Below are 19,546 nucleotides of genomic sequence, written 5' to 3' on the forward strand. Positions count from 1 at the left end.
GTGTGGTTGTGGGGGGGGTGTTTTTTTTTTTTTTTTTTTTTTTTTTTTTTTTGCTACAGGAAGTGATTTGCAGTGTTCACTGAGCCTTTTGTTGAAAAGGGTCCTTCTCATTTGTGTGAGTCATGCTTTTGCTGTGAGCGAGTTGGCAGCTCTAAGCAGGACTGGGATCTCTGTCATAGAAAACTGTTACTTCACCCAACCTTAACGGGGAACCATAAGAAATTTCTTAAAAATACATATTTTTTTGTTCTTCCTTATACTCTTCTCTTTTTTACCCCAAAATCTTGTTATCCTTCCGTGTTATGAATCGCCTGCTATGTTAGCACAGGCGTCTCCTGCGTTGGCATCAGATTTGCCAGAACATATGCAGGCAACCAGATAGAAGGGCATGCTTCAACGTACCAAGTATAACCGCTTCAGGAATGATTCGGTGACATCAGTTGATGATCTTATTCACAATTTGTCCATGAACAGCAAGGTCTCAGCAGTTGCTACGACTTCAACAGCACCTTCATACCTGGTCTCACCAGAGGTTCTCCGCAAGGACCAAGAAGATGGACCCACCACCCTATGTACCCTCATCCATAAAGTGTCCCACTTGAAACTCTCTCACACGGGCAGCCTTTTGGGTATCAAAAACCTCTCCTCTGCAGTAAAGGAGCTTGCTGTCTCCAAGTTGCAGGGAAGCTCGAGTGCTTCTAGCTCAGCAGCAGGGGCTTCAGACAACACATGTAACCTTGTCTCTGCCACTTCGTGTTCTCAGCAGGACGTGAGCAAGATGAGTATGGGGAAAAAACCACGGTCAGAGGAAATGCACCCCGGAGGTGAAGACTGGAATCAAAGTAGCAGCTTTGTCAATAAACCCTCTCGAGGATGGCTGCACTCGAGTGAGAAGATCCTGGGACCTGGTGTGACATACATTGTGAAGGTTGGTCTGATTTCTTCCATTCTCTGTTTTTATCAATGAAAAATTCTCTGCTGGTTTTGATGACAGGCTAGACAGGCTGAAAGGATCTCTATTTGTATATTCCTTTTTTTGTGCATAATGCGTGGTATGTAAATGCAGGAAGGCAGGGTTGGGAAGCTGTGTTAATTTGTTAAATTAGAGCAAATCTGCAAATAGGTTCTTTGTCAGATAATGTTCTACAGCTGTGTAAAAATACTGTTCCTAAGCTAAAAAGCTCATTTTCTTACTTTTTGTTTTGGTTTTTTTTTCCTTCTTCTGAATTTAGGTTTTCAGTGTTATCTAGCATACTGTATATATCTTGGATACATAGGCTTTCAATATGTCTGGTACAATATGCAGGAGGAAAGAGACTCCTTGATGTGTGAAGAACTGTTAATCTTGCATGATATTTCAGTTTGAAAATACCTCTAAGGATATGTGTGTTTTTAATGTGAAATTATATTAGAAATCTCAGAGCAGTAAGGCACAGAGTGCAATTCTTACCATGTTCCACAAATAGAAATACTGTTGTGGGTAGAGCAGGAAAATGCAGCTTGTTTTACATAATGAGAATTCAGCCACCTTAAATGTTATTGCTCTTTTCAGTTCATTGATACAGCATGTCAAGAACAGAGAATCCTAAGTTTACAGGGTAATGTTTCCATAAGCTTTGAAAGTATTTTGAAATGACCTGTTAAATTAGAGCCTTTGAGAGAAGGGTATGTGCAGTGTTTTTGTAGTCAGGTAAGATTCTGGTTACACCTTCCAGCACAGTGTGCAGAAAGTGTAAAAATAACGTTCTTGTCCAGAATTCATTCTTCAGTCACCATGTTTTATGTGCCGAATGGCTTCTGTATCTTAAGTGTTAAGCTGTTTTGTAGCAGACTATTAATAAGGTTACAGGTCTATTTTTAATCTCATCTTATTTTGGGTATAAAGTCACAGTGTGACTTTATATCAGGATGCTTTAAAACTGAGTGACAGCCTCGTTGCTTAACTCTCACTGTTTTTTCTCAAGTCTCATTATCAAAAGCAGAGTGGATATTTAACAGTTGGAGCACTAGGAAGCAGTTTTCGTTTCTTTCTGTTAGTGGTGATGGTAGATTTTGCAAGTGATGGTAGATTAAGTTGGCCAGTTCAGAGCATTATTGAAATTGTACTGTCTTTTTTACTACTCTGAAATTTACTGGAACTACAAAAGGGTCAGTGCTACCTTTCAGAACACAAACTGCTGCTTTGTTACTGTTCGAGAAGTGTCTCAATAAAAATAACCCACTGATGCTGGACATAGTGGTGTTGAGACCCCGTTGTTCTTTTGCACAGAAATATTCTGGTTAACGGAAGGTCATTTACCATTTTCCCATTAGCTCAGAGAACTCAGCTATTTTATTTTTTATTTTGCTTAGGATATTGTAAGTAGGCAGATAATGACTGTGAGAATTCACTGCTGCTGTTTGTTTTACCTGAAGTGATCATTATGAAGCAGAACAAACACAGTATTTATTTTCTTAATTTTTTCAGTGGTTGACCTTCTGTATGCTAGAGGAAGCTGATATCCTTGAATTGAAAAGAGAATTAAAATTATATACAAGTGGACTTACATTTAAAGTTAATAATTAACTCATATCTAATACTGATATTAGAACAAATATTTTAATTAGCGCAGCTGGTATCAAATACATGAAAGTGTATTTATACACATTATGCGTATTAGAATTTTCAAAATAAATCATTAGCACCATACAACTTACATTTTAGGTGTTTGTTAATGTCATTAAAATGTATGGAACCTAGATTATTGTTTCTGTTAAAAAAATAGGGTGATATCTTTAACTTCATGCTCTCTGGCATATGGAGTCACAGAACAGTGCTCTAAATGTAAAAACAAGGGTTAAAAATAAATATAAAAATCCGTGGTTAATGAATGAATGAAAATAAACCGGTCCTGGTTAGTTCATAATTTGCCTGTGCATTAAGTATCTCAGAATTTTCCTCAGCAACTGTAGATAAGAATAGAAGTGCAGTTCCCACATCATTAAACATTGTTAGTTCCCAGGGCTTTTATGCATTCAGACCATCAAATCAATACATAGATAATGTACACTGAAGGGAAACGTTCCTTGGATACCTCATGGCTATATTGACTATGTGGGGGACTTGTACCATGTTTAATTAGTACCATATGCCTTACAGAAAATTCCATATGCCATTAGTTAAATGAGACAAAAATTAGATTTGTTGTTAACCAGCAAAGCTTTTATCATTTTGTGTGTAAATGTGCACTGGGTTACTATTTTCTCATCAACCCACATTCAAAACATGAAAATTACCTACGGGACAGGGTAAATTGTAACTACTGGGCAGTTTGATAACTCACATTGGAATCTTCTGAAGTAAGAGACGCGTAATTCCTATGTGCAATGTGTGACAAATCTGTAACTTTACTGCTGTCCCCACCTTTTCACATATTACCCATTTTTTAAACGGGCAGTGTAACTCTAATGCTTAAAAACGGGTGCAGGATGATGGTAAACAGGAACTGTGTTCTGATCTTCATGGTCTGCTGCGATGGAATTATTTTCAGCCATAAAAATACTGGCACTTTCTGTACTCTTTTTTTCTCCCTATGGATTTCATGTTGCATTTTTATGTATTATTTTAATGGGAAAATTTTCACAAAACCAAAAATACATTTTTGTAACAAATTAGACAACAACCATAGCCGTATTAGGGGACATAAAGTGGTGAGGTACTGATACTTTACTTAATACTACTGCTGAACAGTTTAACAAATTATGGATTAATGAAAAAAAATGAAATAGTTTGCTGTGATGGAAGTCATTGAACAGCTCAGTGTTTTCCCCATAGAGGGACTGCTTACTATAGGGAGCGATTATAAATGTTCATGTTGTCAGAAAAATAAATACATATAATAAAAAAGTGTAAAACTGTGTAATGTAACAGTAGTTAAATGTTTCAGTGAAATCTGTTTGTTTCTGATGATAAATGTTTACTGATGAGTTTAATTGGGTAATGGCATAGACGCTTTGGGTTTTGTTACATTTAATTAAGAGCACAGTCAACAGTCAAGAGGCAAATGTATGTCTGTCTTTAGGTAGCTCGTGGTTGGGTTTTGTAACAAGTGTTGATGAGCTTAAAATGCTGTTTCTCAGCAGTTCAAAGCTAAATAAACCCAAAATACTATAGCATAATTTTGTAACCCTATATACAATATATCCGAAAGAGCTAATGAACCATAAAACCAAGACAGTGATACAGAACAGACCTGGGTAAATCTAGTGTTAAAAAACAGATGCAAAGATAGTATCTGAGAGGTAGGAAGGAAAAAGGACTTCATCTAAAAGAAGCGCCACAGGCCAGGCAAATAATATTTCAGTGAAAAGCATATTAAATTATTAATATTATAGCAAAGTATCTAAAGAGTGTAATCCTAACTACAATTATTTCTTTAACATTTTAACACTTTCATGTCTTGGGAGGGTATAACAGCGATTTACATCTGGTGAGGAAAATAGGCATCTTTTGTGAATTTGTTCAAATACATCACCAAGTAAAAGCTTCAGTTCTGCAAACATTTCTGCATGACACTGTTTATGGGAATATTCTTATTGAAATAATTGAGGCTACTCCTATATGCTGAAAGTTAAGTATGTGCTTAAGTATGAACTGAATTGCTGTGTTGCATGCTCTTATTGCATCCTTTTATTCTGACCTATAGTATTCCCTTCAGCGTATATGCAGGGCAGCTGTGATTTTAGCAGATCTCTGCAAGTAGACACAGAATTTACAAAATTACTTTTCTCTCTAGTGGCTAACCCAGACTGAGAAGCACAGCCTTAAGTGGAGCTAACATGGTGGAAACTGCAACATATGTGGCCTTCCCCTAGAAGACTTCAGGGCTCTTTGGAAGAATGTTCTCTTTTTTTCTTTCTGCTCTAACTAGAATTGATTTGTTGCTGGTTTGAAGTAGGAGCAAGATACCAATGCTTCGTGGCTTTGTCGTTGTACTCTTTGCTCACCTGTTTGAAAGATATCCAGTGTAGCCTGTAAGAAAAAAAGAAGAGGGTTTCTTGCTTCCTTCTTACTCCTTTAAATAGACACAAAGTCAAATTTACAATCTACTTGTTAAAAAAAAAGAATATTAACATTACAGCAAGAGTTTTTAGTTTCTTTTTTTGGTTGACGCTAAATTTATCTTCATTATAGAAAAATTTGTGCAAGGTTTTTTTGTTTGTTTGTTTGTTTGTTTTAATCAGATTTAAATTCTGCTTCTATCAGTCAAGTTGCAGTAGTGTTAATGGTTAATCACTGATAGTTTGACACGGCCTGAGTAAAAACATGCTCAGTAGGATTTTGTGCATGTGATTCTAATAATAAAGAGCACAGTCCCAAAGCATCCTGCTTGTAATGAGGTTTACATGTTTAAGAAGTGGGTTGTGTGTTTCAGCCATATGATTATACTAGGACTGAATACTGATCCTTTAGTTCAGAGTCTGCTATCCTTAACCCAGGTACCCAAACAGTATTAGCCAGAGCTCAAAGACTTACGAAACTGGCTTATCACTGTGGATTTTAAAGCTGCATGCATGCAGGTTAGTCTCCCCTAAGTAAGTGTACAAAGTAAGAGAAGTAAGTGACAGAGACAGCATTGGTTTTTGCAATTGATCCCTCCTAGTATGCCATATTTCCTTGCTATCCGTTAGTATCTTTAGCATTTTCTTTCACTGTTATTTGGGCTATGAAAGAACAATACTGATGCCTGTTGCTCTGTCGAAAACCTCTTTTGAGCTCCATGGATCTGAAACACTGTGGGTCTGTTGTACAGCCAACTGATATGAAAGAAGCATTTCTCACAGAAATTAAATCAGATCCTATGAGCAAAAATCATACAGTAGAGTCTTTAATTATAATATTATTCTAATTACATGAATCAAGTACTATTACTGTACATTTGCACACCTTTCATAGAAAGCAAAGTACGTAATGATTTTGGTGCTGAAGGATTCAACTCTCAACGTGAATGTCTGGTCTGCAGTACATGTGGAGTGTTTGCAAAATGCCTTGGAAGCTTTGGCATAATTTCCACACCTAGGGTTATTTCGTGAGTGACACAATTTGGGCACTGTTAATGTTGATTTGAATAGTTAAAGTCAGAACTGTATTTTTTTAAAGCAAAAATTATACAGTCCTGCTAGTTATTTACAGTTTTAAAATCCACAGATGAATTTAGCTGGTCGGTTTAGGAGGTAAAACTGCATTCAGTCAGAATTCCTTCTCTGTTTTTCCTTGGGAATTGGATTGTTGGTTTCTTTACTTATCTTCAAACAAGGGTTACAGTAAGAATACCATGTGCCCAATGTAAATATCTGCTGCTACACAGATGAACCAAGATCTTCAGGGAAAACCCATGCCTGCCTTTGCTGCTGGGGACAAGGCACTCCTTTGTGCCAGTGACAGGGCACTCCTTTGTCCCCTAGCCACATAACCCATTGGGGAACCTTGTCTCCGTTAACACACTAGCTGTATTTGTGCTGCAGCCTGGCTTCATTTTATAGTAGAAAGTTGAAGTGAATGCACAAGGTATCGATATTAAATTTTCTTGTGGTTTGCAATGGGAAAAATGCAGATCTGCCCTGCGATAGTGCCAGAGACAACCAGCCTTCCCAGCTACTGACGCTCAGGGTGATTTACTCCTTTAAGCAATGAAACAAATTCCATAGTCGTAGAGGAAAAGGCGTCCAGTATTGCTTCTCTGCAGTTCTACATAGTCATGCACTATTCATATTTCATTGGATTCTATATATTTATGATAAAATGTGATGCAGCTCTACCTTTGGCTGCCCCAGGCAGGTCTGAGGCAGAGCCTGTCCATTTGTGTTGTGATGGGAATAACGATGGGACTCGGTGCAACCACATTCCCAGTCATCACTTGTTTTCAGAGGGGGATTGGGCGCAATTTAATAAGGGTAATGTAGAATGTTTGTTTAATAAGTGATAGATATTCCCCTAGATTTTTCAAATAAGTTTTTCATAGGGCCAGGAAAGATTTCAGTCTCAAAAGGTTGACTCAGACAATCCAAGTCACAGCTAAAAGTTTCAAGACTAAAAAAAGTCCTTTGAAATTAGACAGGGATGGCAAGCAAAAAGATAAAAGGTAAAAATAAACAGGGTATAGGGACACACAAAGAAAATAATGTGAGGTAAACAGAAAAAGCTGTCTAGGCCTTTTTTCCACAGCATCATCACATTATATTTGCTGATACAGGGATTTTTGTCTTTTTTGTCAGAACAAATCCTGAAATTAGAGACATAAGTTGACCAAATACCTTAAATAATAAGGACAAGACTGAGAGAGAGATATTTTATCTTAAGATATTATCTTAACTTGCTCAGCACCATTTCCATCCTTCTGGATATGGTATACTAACATGCCTTTATTCCCATTTTTGGCTTTTATTAGCATAGGAATTATACAAGGGAGTGCATGTCTTGTTGGACACCAGCATCCTGACTGACATTTGACACTGCGTACCTCTGATGAAGTAATTACCAGAAACAGAATTGTCTCTTTTCTTATATACAAACTGCTTTAAATAACCACAGGACATTTTAAAAGTACCCTTAACTTCCCGAGAAATTACAATGTTTCAGAAACACCACCTTTGCAACCGAATGTAGGGGCCAGGTTTTGTCGCCACATGTTGAGAGCAGATGCTACAGTGTCATTCCTTTGTACTTACTTTTTTCTAAAGTCCGAGCAGGAATGAAGAGAAAAGGCCAGGCCTATAAACAGTGCAGAGTCTCCTTCTGAAAGGAAATAATTAAGTGTGAAGCTGCACTGCAAACACCACAATAAACTGTTAAAAAACGTATCAGCAAAGTGTTTTGAATCTACCCAAAGACTTTTCTTGGGTCAGAGACAGAAACTATGAAGGCAGTCCCCAGTATGGTCCTGTTCCTAGGTGACTGTTATCTTTAACAACACTCAGGCATGATAAAAACCTTCAGAATTAATGAGCTTTACAAGGGCCTGGTATGAAATCAAGCTGCGCTGGCAGATGCATTGAACCTGTTTCTCTTACAGCACTTCAGCAGCGTTAAGAAGGCAATGAAGTCTGGCTCACTCTACTGTAGGATTAATAATAATAATAATAATGATAATAATACCTAGCTCCTATGGAACACTTGTTGTTAATAGATCCTCGTGCTCTACAAAGTGACGTTTGTTTACAAGCTTTAATACAAAGTACTATTTAATGCAAACTATCAAGCTTTTGTTTTTACTGAAAAGGAAATAAAGATGTGGAGGATTTAAGTCATTTGCTTGAGGGTGTCCAGGAAATTATTGACAGAGGTGAGACTTACACAACACCTAAGTGCAGTGCTCTTCCACCAGACCCAGCTGCTCTGTAAAGTTGCTAGAGTGAAGGTCTGCTGCTGTAAAAGGTCTCTAGCTGAGTAGGCAGAATAGGCAAACCAGAAAATATCTTTTCATTTTGCAAACTGAGCGCATTTATGACAGAAATTAGAGCAGAAATTTTGAAGGGACAGAAAGATGGCTTTGCCCAGGTCAGCAGACGCTACATTTGAACCATGGTCTTCTGTGATGCACTTTTAATAGTTGTCGAAGAAGGTCACCCAGCACACAGTGCATGCCACAGCAGACAGGGAGAATAGAAGGTTCCCTCTGAAGTCCATACCTAAAAATGTTTTTAAAAAACCAATAAATTGTTTATAAGCTCAAAGTTCATATGCTATGTGGATGTTTTGTAGGATCAGCGTTGTGGAGAATACCCTGGATACAGTGAGATACAAGATAGGTTTTGTTCTTGTTAGAAAGTCTGGTATATGTTGTGAGCTTGAAGTGAGCAATATTTATGAATGTATTTTTTAGATCAGCATTATGAATTGCAATTCAGGTTGCTCAGTGATAGGCAGAAAGAGTAGTAAGTTACATGAGAGACATCTGAAGAAGTAGAATTGACGCGCACCCTGTAGAGTTAGGTGCAGCAGACATTTCAAGCTGAAACAAGATTGAGGCTACTTAAAATACTGTTATTTATGTAGCGTAGATTACCCCTGGATTTGAGACTGTTTTGTAACCACTCATTTGTTTCAGCAATAGTTACATTGGATGAATAGCCTGCACATGAAGCAGGCCCACTCTGGAAGAGAAAACTTAAAATACTGATTGTTGAAGATGTAACATTCTGTCATTTTGAACCTTTTGTAAATTAATTTTACAGTCATAAAATAAGCAGAGAGCACTAAGTAAATAGAAACATTATATGAACCCTCTCTTGCAATATATTTATTTCTGCCAAGGAGCTGGAAGAGCAGGGCTGCTCGCTGCAGGGGGCACAAGCTGGGAGCTGCAGGTGTCCATCCTGAGCTGACACTGACCTCGGGGCTTTTGGGCAGGGGTGCTGGGGAGGCATCCCAAGCAAGGCTGGTCGGGGTCATTAGGGCCTGGTGGTGCCCCCAGCCCCCCAGAGCTGCTCTGCTGGGATTCTTTGTCGCCTTTATGCTGCAAGAAGACCTTTTAGAGATTTTTTCATGCTTGAAATCCAACCCGGGACATCTCTCGCCTTATTCCTCTCTTCTGCACGTTGGAGGTCGTCTTTTGGGCACTCTTACTGTGAACACAAGTAACTATAGCTTAAGCATAAGAAAGTTAAAGATTGATAAAGATTCAGAAAAAGATGTGTTTTAATTGCTGAACTCTTGTGATGAAGACCAGAGGTACATGCAACATTGATTTAAAAAAGGACTCCTTCTCCCTCCTTCTGTGTTTTGGATTTTCAGCTTTAACAGTGACAGGTCCTTCCTAAATCACACCTCCAAATGTACAATTTTAAAAGCATAGCCATATAGCATTTCAGATACTTAGCGTAGGTTTATATTCAGCATAATGGAAAAGCACCTGTTAGATCTTCCATCTTCTGGGTCTGTGCTTTAATGATACTCCTCATCAAGCATAATAATACTCCTCATCAAGCAGTGCTACTTAATGAATAAGGTAGTACAAATTTTTTAATAACTAGATATATTTACAGTGTTCATATTTACATTTTCAAATGTCTAATTATGATTTTCAACTATTGAAGCATAATGTTTTGGCTGCAGAAGCTTTTGCATGTTTGTGTTAAAGAAATCCTGATGCAGAACATAAGCTGCTAGAACTACTCTGCATGGTGCTTTAAAGGGAAATATATCTTAGTGGATATTCAAGGTAGCAAGCAAAAGAGTCTGGAAAGTGTTCACTGAAGTAAAGTATGCAATTATGAAAATGAAACAATTCATCTGTGATACTGCAGTGCATTCTCTAATGTGGTTCACACTGATTAATATCACACTGCAGTAATTGCATTCACCCTGTATTATATATATTTAAAATTAAACCTGGAAAGTATAGAACTAAAGTTTTTTCCAAATGTAGCCTTTTTTAAAGAAAACTTTTGGGACATACAAAAAATTGAGGCATAATGCAGAATGCGTTTACATTTAAAATAATAGAATAAATCGTTGTCCGATGTGTGCACTTCTGGTTCTAGTATTTCTGAGTTTTTGCATGCAAAAACATACATCTGTAAAATAAGAACATAAGAAATATTGTACATGCAAAGCTACCAATATAGGTTTTTTGTGGAATCTTGTGAAAGCCCAGTCTGTCGTCCATTCAGCATCTGTACTGTGTGAATATTTTTGAGCGTGATGTTGGCAATCTTATTTCGTCCACATACAAGTAAGAAATAAGAAAAATGTATTTTCTTTGAAGATGTGTTGTTTTCAACCCCATTTGAGATGGAGATTAGAAAATTGTCAGAAGCAAAATTTGCTTCCCAGTGGTATCTTTCCCCTTACTAGCAAGAAATGAGACCTTAGAGTTGACTTAAGAAATTGCTTTTCAAGATAAGGTAAAATATATTCTTCTTCCCCTAGCTGAATCCTTCGCCTTTTTTTTCTTTAAAGGGGTTCTGAATCATTACCGTATGATTTGACTGTGAGATGCTGCCGGAATGCTTTCACAGGGGACAAATGTAAAACCACTATTAATATCTAGTGAGAATTGTAGATATATCCTAAACAGAATGGATTATTCTTTTCTTTTGGAGGTTTATGGGATAGACTTTTTAATTGTTTTCTTACTGTTAAGATGCCCCATATTCTCATGTTGTGTGGAGATTTCTACGACTACTCCTGTCTGCAACTCTGATACAGGAAAAGTAGAAAAAATCCAGTTTATTCTAGTGAAATCAAATGAAAAAACATTCTATCAACAGAGAGAAACTGTACTCTGAAATATGGTGAAAATAGTGCACGTTGTACAGCTTTTCTTCGGATACCTCCTTTCCTCAGCAACTGGCAATAGTCACGTAAAATCTTCATCATACTTCAGAGATGTGTTGACAGACACGGAAAGTATTGCTTAGTATTGTTCTACCTTCTGTCCTTCTGTCCTGTTATCGGTGGCACATAAGTATATTTTCTTTTGCAAATGCTGGGCTCTCTCTGTGCCTCATCGTCAACAAGATTTGGAGGCATTCAACAGGTGTTCATAATTTCTCCAAGGCCTCTTTGTTTATATGAATCCCTAGCTACTGAAGAAGGACTTTATAGCTTTTTTGATCTCTGTGGGGGAAAAAGGAATAACCTATTTCCAGCTTTTTCAGGGTGTTGGCAAATCTTGATATCTTTTTATATACAATCATATTTGTCAGTTTATTAATCCATATATACAGCTGCCCACCAAAACTTTTAAAATAGTTATAAATATTGATATTCTGCATTTCAGAAATAATAAAAAATTAGCATTTTTTTAGACTTAAGAGTTCTTGATAAGCATTCTTAATAACAGTGGCACTGTATATTTTTGCATGCTTGAAGTCAATACATAGGATTTCAAGGTCTGTGTATATATAAAAAACACATGCATATATATATAATATATACAATTGAAGTAGGTATATATAAATAAAAATTATTTTTTGTCATGTTAAGGTGGATTGATTCTTTTTTATCATTTAAGCAACTCAATGCAAGGAAGACCTGTGAAATAGAACAGTATAGTTGCCTTCCTTTGTTTAGAAGCTGATTTTTCTACTGGCAGTGGTTTAGACTTAGAATTAATTTATTTAGATGAAAAAGTTTCACAGCCTGTCAGTATTAATTAGTTGATGCCAGGCACTTTGTTTTATAGCTGATCCCAGAAACCCTCTGGAAGTCAGTCGTGCTTTACTTATGACTGAAAGCCTTTATGAAAATCTTCAGGAAATTCACTGTAAAAGGATTTACATGATTAAAGCTCGACGTCTAGCAAATATACAGTGACTCACAGTCATGCAGTGAAAATTTTAAAACGTGACCTTTCTTTTTATTATTTTATACTCTGGATGCTAAACAAACACTGTTTCTGTTTGGTGCAGTGAATCAAAATATATCAAGGCACAGACATACAGAGAAAGTCTTATTTCCCTGTAGCCTCTTATGAAAATGCTTTATAACTCTACTATAGTAATTAAATCAAGAGCTTATAAAGGTTACCTCTTTTACCAAAATAGTTTAATAGTGTAATTTTAGCAGCATTCCTCTTATTGAAAATCCAGGCATTCAGTTCAAAGAACAAAATAGACAAGCAATACATTGTAAACACCACAAGTTGCCAAAATACCATTGAATTATACTAAAAATACTGTGTTAATTAACAAATCAAAGTATATGAATCATTGAAGTAATTTCTGGGAGGTACTGATCTCATGTACAAAATACATGTGTTTCCCTCCTAAATCCCTTTATTATTACAGTTGTGCACACCTGAGCCTGGTGTTCAAACAAGATAAGGCAGTTCATTGAAAGAGTAGGCTAACATTCACCAGTTAAGAATTGTTAAAGTCTGCTTATACAGGGACATTTAAAATATTTTTATATTACAGAAGCCAGTTATTGTACAAGAGGAAATAGGAAAGAGCTAGGTGTTGGCCAAAATTGGAGGTATTCCTGGGACAACTGTGTTCTGTTCTCACCTGTTACTGAAGAAGCGAACCACCTATTTCTAAGAGAAATGCGAACCTATTGACAGTCATATCCATCATCGTTTGTACTAGTTCAGAAGCTCTGTTGGTTTACTTGTCTTGTGGAGCAATTTGTGATGATAAATTTACAGCCGAAGGGTCAAGGCTTATTTGTAGTTGAACCCCAAAGAAGACTTGTTTTTAGATTTTCTGTTCCATTTCCATTCAATCAATCCTTACTTAGAGTTTTCTGGCTGGATTAGAACATGCATTCTTTAATGAGGAAAAAACCCTTTAGGGGAAATATTGATTCACTGTAAAGGTCTACACATGATTACTTACTGGTATAAAAATTACCAACTGCAGAAGTATGAAAGCACGGAAGAGTCCCTTTCTGTTTTTCACGACAGCATATGTTTATGACACATTTTTGGTGTTAGATTCTGACAATGTTTAAATATAGGGTCTTTTCCTCATTCAGAACAAGGCTGCCAGTGTTTCTTTCATGCAGGATTGCTGCTCCTGCAAGCAGGTATGCTGTTGTGCAGATACTGGGGAAGCACAGGGCAGAGGTACAGAGCAAGTCCCTCAGCATATGCTGGTAGAGCACAGCCAGTCATGTACCCTCAGAGATCTGCATCTTCAAGTAGTCCTGAAGATGTGTCTTCATGGAATCATAGAATCATTAAGGTTGGAAAAGACCTCTAAGATCATCGAGTCCAACCGTCAACCCAACACCACCATGCCCACTAAACCATGTCCCTAAGCGCCTCATCTACACGTCTTTTAAATACCTCCAGGGATGGGGACTCAACCACTTCCCTGGGCAGCCTCTTCCAATGTTTAACCACTCTTTCAGTAAAGACATTTTTCCTCACATCCAATCTAAACCTCCCCTGGTGCAACTTGAGGCCATTTCCTCTCATCCTATTGCTAGTAACTTGGGAGAAGAGACTGACACCCACCTGGCTACAACCTCCTTTCAGGTAGTTGTAGAGAGCGATGAGGTCTCCCCTCAGCCTCCTTTTCTCCGGGCTAAACAACCCCAGTTCCCTCAGCCGCTCCTCATAAGACTTGTTCTCCAGACCCCTCACCAGCCTCGTTGCCCTTCTCTGGACACACCCCAGGGGGAGGGAAGGGCAGAAGACTATGGCATGGCAGGGAGAATAACACTTATGTTAGGTAAGATCTCAGTATTGTGTTACTTGATAGCTAAGCAGAGCATTCAAAGGCAAATATTTATATCCCAAATTACCAGAGAAACTGAAATCTCTAGCAGCTGACTTAAAGCTCTGTGACTACTGCTCATACAAATTTATTTCTCTCTGAATATCCAGTCTTGCTTCTGCCCACAGCTTTTTCTAATATTGTAACTCACCCTACATTAGAAATGTCACAGAGCTAATCTTCCATACCATCCTTCTGCTTAAAATATCTAGGTACACTGACATAAAACTGAATGGTTGTGTGCATGTGAGACCTTCTTCCCACCGCGCTGCTATCTGCTCAGTCAATGGTAGCCAGTATTTGCCAAAGGCTGCCTCGTCTGCCCGATGAGTGCTTTTCATTATCAGCAACACCTGCAGTGAAAGGGTGTCCTGCAGACTTCTGTGGTGCCAGAGTTTGGATGGGATGTCTGCTACGGCGATGGCAGGACGACGTACAGGGGCGGTTCTGCACCTACCAGGAAAAGGTTTGCCTGAGGCTTGGCAAATAACCTCTTAACACTGGGCAGCTGTTAAGGTTAAAAAAAAACAAAGAAAAAAGTTTATTGCACTTTAGAGTGCAGGTCTTCACAAAATGCTGACTTTTTGGTGATACAGAGAAGTACCTCCCTATATTGCTACCTTTTGTTCTAGTTTGGCTTCAGAAGTAGCTCCTGCACTCCAGTGGGCTAGCTGAACATTGAGTCCAGAAAGGTTTACCAAGCTCCCACCAAGTTCTATGTCCCAGTCGGGTAGCTGAGCCACATCCTTAGGTCAATGACTAACACCATATATATAAAGTCCCTTTATACTCTTTTTCCATATGAATGCAGTAACTCTATATTTAAAAGATTTCAAGTGTAAATTCAGCCTTAGGAGCTTCCCACAGTCTTCAGTCCTCATAACTGCTCATGGCATCAGCTCATATCCTACCTCTTGTCTGCTGTACTGATGGAATATGCACGACAGCTTCAGTCTTTGCTGTGTAGAGATGTCTTCAGAGTACCCCTCCTTCTAAAGCAATTCTTTTATTCAATGTGAATTAAAAACATAGGCTGCCTCCATATTTAGCCTGACTAAATGAACCATTTACCTGATTTGAAAAGGTTTGAAAGTCTTTCTGGTAACTGGCAAGAGGATTTAGGCTTGTCAAGCTGCTGTATAAGCACATCATATTTTGAATCACTACTATTGGAAACAAAATTTTATACGAACTTATGTGAGTGCTGTAAATACTGGTCAGTATTAGCTGTTGTTAAAGACTAAGCGTTATTAGCAAATGATTGCAGTTAAAGGTAACTGTGCTTAAGAGGATAGCCCCTGAAGAAGCTTGCTAGGTTTGCGGGTAACATGCAATGTATCCCCACTGTTATTTAGCACACTCTCCTTCTTTCCTTTCCTTCTTTCCTTTTCATTTTGCTTTGCTACTGGGAGAATCTAGGTGAAGAACTCAGGAAGGCCAGTTTTCTGTGACTGGGCCATTTGCTGTGATCAGGATGAGGAGCCACTGTTTCACATTAAAAAGAGGATTCCCACATCTACCTGGATGCAGAGCCATACCTCCAGACCTTCTCTGCCTCCCACACAAATCCAACGAGCTAGCCTGGTACAGGGGTGCGCACACTATGTCAAATTCAAAGGGTGCAAAACTATTGGTGTGGAGGCTTTATGTCCTCCTTGTATAGGCTGTGTGAATAAGGATAGAAGATTTGTCTGCAAAAATGCCAAGCAGTTACCTTTCCTCCTGAAGATGTGGAAAGAAAAGGTCCTCGTGCCATGTGCCAGTATCTTTACAGGCTTCTGTGGAAGTGCTTTACCATAGGGTAAGGCATTTTGGTATGGGTAACTGAAAGGATAATTATGTATTTCAAATTCTAGGTATAACTCTGTACCCAGTTTATCTTGAAAAATAGCAAGGACTGTATTGTTACTGTATTTCTTCAGACAGATTTTTGTCAATGACTGCTTACTGCCTCTGTGAGTGGATGGATACTATGAACTACCTGGCAGACTGGCAACCACCAATCAGAGGGTTATTTTATGGATTGGCAAGGATTTTGTATTGCCAGATATGCCTGAAGTATTTCAGAAAAATGTTTTTTTTCTCACTTTTTCTCTCAACATAAAAGTTTAGTGTTTTCATGAATTTATAATGCTTCTAAGATTCCACTGTCCTCACAAAATTAATAAATTTACTGCTACAGGATACTATGTAGTTTAATCAAATACATATAACTACACTATGATCTCCTTATGAAGTAAAGAAGCGAATGTACGTTGTGATAAGCTATCTTTTTGTGATCTTTTCCTGCTGATTAGCTGAGTTAAGTAATTTGTGGTGCATGTCTCAGTCAAATTAGTAAGGTATTCAAGGTAATAAATGTTCAGTTAAAGCACAATTAAAAAAATTATAAAGTATTGTGGCAATTATTATTATTTTTCTTTTACTTAGTTTATTTTATTAAAGGGAACACCTTCTGATTACAGTTCCTTGTTCATTTTTTTTTCTTTTTTTCACTTCAGTGGTTTAGAGAGTGGGTATTGTAAATTCAGTTAAGCTGGGAAATTAATCTAATATGATAGCAAAATGATTCAGGTTTACTGTTTCTTATTAATTTGCTGAAGAGAAGAACTCATTTTGTAAGATACTTCTAATTATCAATCCTGTAGTCCCTGGCTATGACTTGGGTTGCTTTTGTGTTTTTTTCTTCCCCGTTTTATGCATCAATAGGGATATTAAAAATCCTGACCGGGTCCCCAGTTACATGTGGGCAAACTTATCTTGAAATCAAGTCCTGGGCTGTTACTATTTTTGTATTATGCCCTGCTTGTTAGTGTATGTCTAGGCTTGAATCTTCATATGATTTAGGGTAGACTGCAAACTTGAAAGTAACTTCTAAGTATTGTGGAACATTGTGGAACTCTTAGTGCTCATTTCGCAAGCCCCTTTGGTGGTTAATGATGATATCTGAAATTAGAAGGAACTGTCATTTTGATGCATAAATAAATGCATGTTGCAATAGAAGCAACATAATCTGAATTTGAAATAAAATCTCTTCTTTTTAAATAAGGGAGTCCTCAACAGGAGTGAACTAGCACTGATCAATTGATACTAACTACTTATTTACTTTCATGGCATACTTTAATTCTGGACTAGCTCTTTGGCTAACAAGAATCAAATGCAAAACAAAAAAACCCACAAAACCAAATGAACACATAAACAACCCCCCGCCCCAAAGGAATCATGAAAATGTAGGCATATGACTTGAGATACACGTGAGGAACAGATGTAGCAAGTGAAAAGATGCTCACTTTTGCATACTTGCCATGTACAAGCTCAGCCTAAGCCTGTGGGTGAGAAACTTGCAGTGAATTGACCGGCTTATTACAGGGTATCTTATAATATGTTTCAGATATTTCTATTTTCAAAAATTAGATCTCCATACACCAGCCAGAACCCTGGGAACCTGAATCTATTTTTTGAGCCCCCAGGCTATTAGCAGCAGCTGTGCAACGTTAGTGCAGATTTCAGATACATCAATATTTGAAGGCACTGGCTAATTTTTGGCTAACAATGCAAGTACATATCTGTTTGCTGATGTAAACATGTTATCTCTTACATAACTTGCACGACGCTTTGTGTGTTGCAGGTACAATCTACAATGTTGTGAACCACTCAGATTTGATGATGGTCATCTGGTTACGCAGATTAAAACCAGTCTATCGTAATTACTAAGAATACCCATGCAGTTTTGTTGAGCTAATGATACTCCAGTAGTTCAGACTCAGAGATTAGGAGTCCTTATTTTGTTAGAGAGTAGGTGATGGGCAGATGTTCGTGTTACCCATGTTCTGGGCAGACAGTCATCTGCTACTAGATCTGCATATGCCATTCAAGCGTTTAAGCATTCAAGCATTTGTCACTCCTAGGTTGGACTACTGCAGTGCTGTATGGGGCTACATCTTGCTACGTTTTTATAAAATATTTGTTGCTGTTGTTACTATTATCTTCTGGGTCAAACAGTGGAAGATTTCTTCCAGTAACCTGGTGTTTTGAATGAGCTTGTTAGGAAACACTGAACAAGGTTGTTCATGTTCATGGGGCAAAAGGCATCTCTGACAGTGATTACCCTCGTTTGCCTTTTCTCTTCACTCCAAGCACATGAATGCATTCAGCGCTCCTGTGTTGAACTGTCTGTTTCTGATACATGTTGAGAGAACTCAATACCCTATCTTACACAGGGTACAGTAAAAAATTTTGGTTGTTAAACAAGAATTTTCTGACTGCGTCGTAGAGAAGGCAAAGGTACTTTAGGGAATATGGAAAAAATCTTCACCCATGGGACAAACCAGAAACCTGGGATATATGGCCTTCTCTTACACTGACCTGGAAAAATTGTAACTAGTAAGGAAGTTGGAACCTCATGCAATGAGAGAGGTATGGTCCCAGGAGTATGTGGCACTCTGCTTTTAGATTTACATCAGCTTCTGCAAGGTGCTGTTTAGCATGCAAAGTACTAGTTATGAATCTAAAAACTCTGAATGGGAAGGTATTAATTCAGATGAAAGACTCTTTTCTCGGGGCATAGTAACATTCAATGAAGGTGGAAACTCATTCAAATATCAGAAAGTAGACAGAAGGCAGAACGTTGTCTGCGAGAGCTTGGACCTGGGAGTCCCAAATCTTCCTCCTTCAAGGTGGGCTGCATCTCGGTATATTTGTTTCCTGAGCAATGAGAGGGAGGATGCTAGTGGGAGCTCATAAATATCACAGTGCACAGTAGCTGATTGGTTAGAATATACATTAAGTGCTGGGTGAAGAGGAGCTTTTTTAGAAGTAGACTGTTTTATAACGATATTTTAAATGTTTTGTGGAATGCCTAAAGCAAAAGATAGCATTTCTTTTTAATCAGGATATTTATTTGTTGAAATAAATGAATAATTTATTTACTTGCTATCTTGGTTGTATGTCTCCTTTCTGTGGATCCTTGTCAGGATGTACTTCAAATGGATATTTTTAGAGAGCAATGTTGGTCTTGGGGAATAATTGAAGCATAGCAGTAGGTGAGTTATATGTCCCTGTAGTTGGCCTTTGGACCTTTTGAATGTCAGTTATTATAGTAATTTCGTTACTTGAAAATATGCCGTGGTGATTAAGTGTTCACATCTTTTATCCCAGAAAATCAGTTGCCATCTTTCCCTTTATCAGTCAGGAATACTGCAAGCCTTACTATGTTGTGTTCAGCTGTCTCCGTGCTACACATAAAACCAGCACAGGGTAATTTTTCCATCTGACCTTCCTTCAGTCTGGTTTTGTCTCTACTTTTGTTAATGCAGATCAGGTAGTATGACTCAAAGGAGTC

The 19,546-nt window shown here is 37.9% G+C and overlaps 1 protein-coding gene across 1 annotated transcript in view; it reads left to right on the top strand.

Annotated features, from left to right (window-relative positions):
- The first annotated feature begins 388 nt into the window (after nt 1-388).
- The window catches only part of SHC3 (SHC adaptor protein 3), a 59,060-nt gene continuing 39,902 nt past the window's right edge, over nt 389-19,546 (top strand). The window contains exon 1 of the mRNA XM_009281639.1: nt 389-928. Coding sequence (XP_009279914.1) covers nt 389-928 — 540 coding nt within the window. The remainder of the gene's footprint in view (nt 929-19,546) is intronic.

Source organism: Aptenodytes forsteri, unplaced genomic scaffold (genome assembly GCF_000699145.1).
Source record: "Aptenodytes forsteri isolate BGI_AS27 unplaced genomic scaffold, ASM69914v1 Scaffold220, whole genome shotgun sequence".
NCBI classification, from domain to species: domain Eukaryota; kingdom Metazoa; phylum Chordata; class Aves; order Sphenisciformes; family Spheniscidae; genus Aptenodytes; species Aptenodytes forsteri.